Below are 6328 nucleotides of genomic sequence, written 5' to 3' on the forward strand. Positions count from 1 at the left end.
GTGGGTGTGGCCTCCGGGGGGAGGGGCGCGAGGGAGTCCGTGGGTGTGGCCTCCGGGGGGAGGGGCGCGAGGGAGTCCGTGGGTGTGGCCTCCGGGGGGAGGGGCGCGAGGGAGTCCGTGGGTGTGGCCTCCGGGGGGAGGGGCGGGAGGGAGTCCGTGGGTGTGGCCTCCGGGGGGAGGGCTCCGCCTCCAGCGGCCCCACCCCCAGTCCGTTCCCCTGAGCCGCCCCTCGCCCGCCCGTGCTCGCCTGGAGTCAGCCGGTCGGGGATCGTGTGGAGGGCCCCACAGAACCGTCTGGAAAATCTTCCCGCGCCCCTGCCGGGATCCCCTGGCACCGCGTCCAGGGCGCTGGAGTCGGGAACCCACACAGTCCGGCCCAGCCCCCGCCCCGTGCGGCCACCAGCACTCGGCCGCTGGGGGGTTCGCGTGGGGGCCGGTAGCTGGCGCCCCAGGGTGCGATGCGGGCGAGCCCCCGGCCGGGCCTTCGCGGCCCCGTGAGCTAGACGCCCGCGCGTTGCTTGCCTGCCAGGTGGCGGACAAGGTGAGGTGGTTCTTCTGCAAGTACGCCACGAACAGGCACAAGATGACCACGCTGACCCCCGCGTACCACGCGGAAAGCTACAGCCCCGACGACAACAGGTTCGACCTGCGGCCCTTCCTCTACAACACCCGCTGGCCCTGGCAGTTCCGCTGCATCGAGACCCAGGTGCGCGTCCCGAGGACCGAAGCGTTTTCACCGCCCCCGTTTCCGCAGAGGGCAGGCGCCTTTCAGGTCGGCGCGAGCCGTTCCCGGCCGCGCTTCGTCGCTCACGCGAGTGGCCGCGGCACCGGGGGCCGCTCAGTGCCCCTGGCAGACGACTCAAGCGTCAGGATGGTTTCGCGCCTTGTCACCCACTCTGCCTTTCCTTTCCTTTTCTAGTTAATTAATGGAAGAATGAGGAAGGGTTAGTAGAATCCACTTAAGAAGCAGGGGGAGGCCCTCCCGGCCTTCTCTTTCCCAAGGCCGCGCAGGGGAGCAGGGCCGAGGGCGCTCGGGGCGCAGGTGGTGATGGCCCGCGGGAGGGCAGCGGCCAGCAGGGGCCTCGGGCCCGGAGCACGAGGTTGGGTGATGCGGTGTTGAGCCCGAGAACGCGGCGGCTGGAAGGACGCGCTGTGTCTCGGCGGCCGAGGGAGGTGCGTCTGGAGGATGCGCCCCCGGCCACGCTGCACATCCGGACCGCGGTCCTCGGGCCAGGGGTCGCCCCAGGGGACAGCACGCCTTGGCCGCAGACATTTCTGGTGGTCGTGCCTGGGGTGGTTCTGCCCACGTCACTGGCATCTCGTGGGCAGAGTCCTGGGACGCAGGCTCCCTGCCAGGACAGCCCCTCCCCCAGACGGGGAGTTAGGGAGAGGCGGGGATTGGCTCCCCCCAGGGACCCTCAGTGATGGGTCCCCCCAGATCAGGAGTGGGGTTCGAAGGCCCTCCTGGACAGCCACAGTCCGCCATGGCGTTGTTGTCCGGGCGGGGACGCCAGTGACGTGCGGGGCGTGTTCTGCCAGGCTTGCCCAGTGCACATGCTCTGCGCCCTTCCCACATCCTCGCTCATCGTGGGGACTGTCTCGTGAGCGGTTCTTCAGTCCCGTGACCGCCACCCTAGTTGTGTGTGACAGGTGTGTTTCCACAACGCGGTCGTTAGCGTCCGGCCGTGGACGTTCGTGTGGCTTCTCCATCTAGGTGCTCCGGCTCGAGAGCGGAGGCCCTCAGGACCTGGACAGCGTGGACTGACGCGGCTCGGGGCAGAGGGCCCCTCCTGAGGCTCTGCCCGCCGGGGACAGTGTCCCCCGTCTCCTTCCACGGCTCACGGGGAGGGATCGCGTTCTGGTTCATCAGAAGGACGCAAATAAAGAGCATGTGATTTCTGGTACCTGAGCCTGTTTATGTGGTGGGTGAGTGTCCTGACCTCGGCCCCCCTCAGTTCCCCAGCCTCCCTGGTGTAGAGTACACCTCAGATGAGGGCAGCCACACAGGCCCGGGAGGGGGCAGCATCCGTTTGGGGTCCATGCTGCTCTCTCCCTGCCCAAAGTCTTACCCAGGAATAGAAACTTGTGAGCAAGGAAAGGAATTTATTGGTTAACAAGGGGAATAGCACCGGGCTTGTGGCAGCTTCAGGTCTGGCTGGATCCGGGGTACGCACGAGGCCTTGGAACTTGGTTCTCCCCTCCCCCTGCTCAGCTCTCTGCCTCTGCTGGCTTCCTTCCTGCTGCACGCCCGGGTGCTATGGCCCCCGCCTCACAAACTCCCATGTGTAAGTCTAGGAGGAAACGTGCTCAGTTGGGTCACGTGCGCATCCCTGGACCAGTTAGTTAAAGCACAGGGTGCCCTCCCCACAGAGGACCGGGAGGTGTTACAGAAGGGGGAAGAATGGACGGTGAGTCCCCAGACAACACATGCGCCTCCCATCCGCCCTGGCCCTGGTCGCGGCCCGGCCCGATGGCTCCGTTCTCGCCGCCTTCCCAGGGGACCTCTCTTCGGGCTGCTGCCGCGGGCTCGGGGCCCACACAGCCCATGGGTGGACCATCCCCGCACCCCCCACAGTGACTGCAAGGCCACTAGATATCAGTCAGGCTGCGCCAAAGGCGTGGGCTCGAGCAGAGGGGGTGACCCATTTCTCCCCTTTCCCAAGGCCACCACCATGTGACGGTGTCCATTCCTGGAATCGAGGACCCCTGCAGACCCAGGAGCAAAATAGCCACTGCTCCCCTCGCCCCCAGAGGCCCCTTATCTCCTGACGTGAGCTGGCCCAGAGGCAGCCTTTTCTACGAGGCAAAGCCATTAACTGCTCGTGACCTGGCTGCTGTTCCCGAAAATCCTTGGCTGAGAGACCCAAATGCCCTTCGCTATGGTCTGGATGTCAGAGTCCCCCCAGATCCAGATGCTGGAATTCTGGCCCCCAAGGCGATGGCGTTAGGTGGGGCCTCTGGGAGGTGATCAGGTCCTGAGCAGGGAGCCCCTCGCCCCACAAGTGCACCGGCCCCAGACAGGGAGAGATGAGCGGCTGGTGTTTACGAGACTCGATTAAAGTGCCTTTCCTTTTTTTTATTTTATTTTATTTTATTTTATTTTATTTTATTTTTTATTTGATTTATTTTATTTTATTTATTTTATTTTATTTTTGAAGCAGGTGAGGCCTCTGCCTTTATTTTTTTTTATTATGAGTGGTATGTTTTATTACATTTTATTTATTTATTTATTTTACAAATAGTTTATTGTCAAGTTGGTTTCCATATAACACCTAGTGCTCATCCCCACAAGTGCCCCCTCCGTGCCCATCCCCCCTCCCCCGCCACAGAGAGGGGCGTCATCTTCCAGGACAGCTCCGTCCTCCAGCCGGGGCCTCCGTAACAGTGTTCTTGGTGCTGACGTGGCCCCGTGCACCGATGGGTGCCGCCCTCACCCCAGGCTGGTTTCTGGCGGAGCTGGCGAGTGGCCGTTCTTGGCCCGTGGGGGTGGGGACAGATGAAACGTGGGGTCAGCAGGTGAGGCTGCTTCTCCTGGAAGCTCCTCACCTTCCCATTTCCACACGGGGGGATTGGCTCTTTCTCTGCTGCCAGAAGTGCCGATAACACGTCCACCGTCTTCATTCATCACTGCACTTTGATTTTTTTGAAAAATTTTTAATGTTTATTTATTTGTTAGAGAGAGAGACAGAGCGTAAACGGGAGGAGCAGGGAGAGAGGGAGACAGAATCTGAAGCAGGCTCCTGGCTCTAGGCTCAGAACTGTCAGCCCAACATGGGGCTTGAACCCACAAACCGTGAGATCATGACCTGAGCTGAAGTCAGACGCTCAACCGACTGAGCCACCCAGGCGTCCTGCTCATGTTTATTTCTTACCTAAGATGCTCCCATTCCCTGTAAGGTACTTTTTTGGGACGCTTTTTATTTAGTTATTTAGTTATGTTAAGTTTATTCATTTATTTTGCAAGAGACAAAGCACAAGCAGGGGAGGGACAGAGAAAGAGGATCTCAAGATCTCACTGCGCTGCCAGTGCAGAGCCTGACTCAGGGCTCGAACTCACAAACTGTGAGATCATGACCTGTGTTGAAACCAAGCGTCAGATGCTTAACTGACTGAGCCCCCCGGGCGCCCCAAGATGGGACAGCTTTTAAATGAGCTAAGTGGGTTTTGGGGAGGGGAGGCCGGCTCGCTGCACGAAGAACTGAGGCTCGGAAACCATGTGTTGTTACTGAGCCTGGTCACCGGGGCGGGTGGCGGAAGGGCAGGCGGGAAGACCCCGTACTGCTCCACACCTACTTCGAGAAAAAGTCCAGGGTGGGTAAATCCATGAAAACAGGAAGCAGCCTGGCGGTGGCTCAAGGAGCGAATGGGGAGTGGCGGCTGGCGGGTACAGCATCCTCCTGGGGTGGTGAGAATGTTCTGGAACCACATAGAGATGGTGGTTGCACAGCACTGTGGACGTGCTATGTGCCCCTGGATACAACACTCTAAAATAGTTCGTTTTGTGTGATGTGGATCTCACCCCAAATAGAAATTGCGACTGAGGGGCACCTGGGTGGTTCAGCTGGTTGAGTGTCGGACTTCGGCTCAGCTCATGGTCTCGTAGTTCACGTTCATGGGTTTGAGCCCCGCGTCGGGCTCTGTGCCGAGAGTTTGGAGCCTGGAGCTGCTTCAGATTCTGTGTCTCCCTCTCTCTCTGCCCCTCCCCTGCTCACACTCTGTCTCTGTCTCTCTCCTTCAAAAATAAGTAAACATTAAAATAAGTAATAAAGGAAAGAAAAGAAACGATCCTCAGAATGTTCTTATTCAGATCATCTCTTTTCTGCCCGTACAAAGGCCCAAAACAGCAGGTCAGGTCGACGTGTCCCCTTGCTCTACTTTGCATCTCCGCAGCGTGTGTGACACACTCGGACTCACACATGTCGTGCCGCCGTCTGATGGCGGAGACCCCGGTGCCGGCTGTGGCTGCGGCCCTCCAAGTCCCAGGGGCCACAGAGCTGTATCTTCCGGTGGTTCTGGGGGCGGCGAGTGCGGGCACGGGCTGCGGCCCCTCCGGGGACACAGGCGGCCCCGCCCCCACAAGGGCGCGAATCCCATCACGGGGCCCCACCCCCTTGGCCGCCTCCCGACGCGACCGCCTCCCAAAGGCGCCGCCTCCAAACGCCTCCGCACTGGGGGATAGCGAGCCGCCATCGCCAAACACCGCCGGCAGGGGGCGCTCTTCCTGGGGGCGTCCAGCCTCCGAAGCCGGGATCACCGCGCGGTAAGGCCGCTTCGCGGGTCAGCGTCCTGTGCGCGCACCCCGCTGTCCGTCCCCCGCCCTCTGTGGACCCCAGTCACACCGATCAGGGCGCACCCCGGGGACCTCATCTTACCCTGGGCACCTCCTTACGGACCCCAACCCCAAATACAGTCCGCCTGGGGGCTGGGCTTCTGCACGTCCGGGGGACGAGCAGGTCCCCATCTGCCTTCCCACCAGCGACGAAGTCTGTGCTGCCGCTGCTCCCGGCGGGGGACAGCCGGGTGCCCTCAGGGCAGAGCCTGGGGGTGCCCCACAGCCCGCCCCACCTGAACGTGTAACACGTTTTATATAAAGTTATATAAAAATAATTCTGTTTTCTTTTAAAAGGGCATTTAGTGGGAAGAGCGGGTGGGTCTCCATCTTTGCGAATGTCTGGCTGGGGTCACGGGAGACCCGGGCCCTCATACCCGTGTCCGCGTCCGGTGGAGATGAGGACCGCGCGGCCGGGGGGGCTCCCTCCCCAGCTCCCTACTTGGGGTCCCCGAGAGAGATTCTCAGGAGCGTCAGCGGCTCGGGTCTGACCGTCGCCCCGCGGAGCCTCCTGGTGCCACTAGGGGGCGCGCGCTCCCCGGGCTGGAGGGCAGCGGCCGGGCTCGCCCCGCGTTCCCTCAGCCCGGTCCTGCTCCGCGCGGGGTGCAAACACCAAGCAGGTCACCTCAGTTCTGCGGCGCGGACCCCGTCCTAGCCCGACCCCAGCCTGAGCCGCAGGGCCGCTCGGCCCGCAGAGCCGTGGCTGTCCGATGACACGTTCGTAACAGATGCCGTCCTTCCACGGCTCCACGCCTTGGCTCTAAGTCAGGTTTGGACACGGGTGGGCCTGTGGCCGGGCCCCCTGTTGGGTCCCCGTGGTCAAACATCTGCCCTGCACACCACGCTCAACGTGGCAACTGTCTTCATGACACACGTGATCTTACAGTCCGGGCGGTGGTGGAGTGAAAAGAAACCTCCGCTTTCTTTTCATATCTTGCACGGAAGGTACAGAGAACAAAGAAAATTGGGCTGTTGGGACGTGAGCGGTGGCAGATTTCC

General features: G+C 61.5%; 1 protein-coding gene across 1 annotated transcript in view; it reads left to right on the forward strand.

Moving 5' to 3' along the window:
• The window catches only part of NADSYN1 (NAD synthetase 1), a 30741-nt gene extending 28837 nt beyond the window's left edge, over positions 1 to 1904 (forward strand). Inside the window, exons 20-21 of the mRNA XM_039235343.1 lie at positions 530 to 706; positions 1715 to 1904. Coding sequence (XP_039091274.1) covers positions 530 to 706; positions 1715 to 1765 — 228 coding nt within the window. The 3' untranslated portion in view covers positions 1766 to 1904. The remainder of the gene's footprint in view (positions 1 to 529; positions 707 to 1714) is intronic.
• Positions 1905 to 6328: the final 4424 nt, after the last annotated feature.

The sequence above is a fragment of the Hyaena hyaena genome, unplaced genomic scaffold (assembly GCF_003009895.1).
Source record: "Hyaena hyaena isolate Hyena2069 unplaced genomic scaffold, ASM300989v1 scaffold_98, whole genome shotgun sequence".
NCBI classification, from domain to species: domain Eukaryota; kingdom Metazoa; phylum Chordata; class Mammalia; order Carnivora; family Hyaenidae; genus Hyaena; species Hyaena hyaena.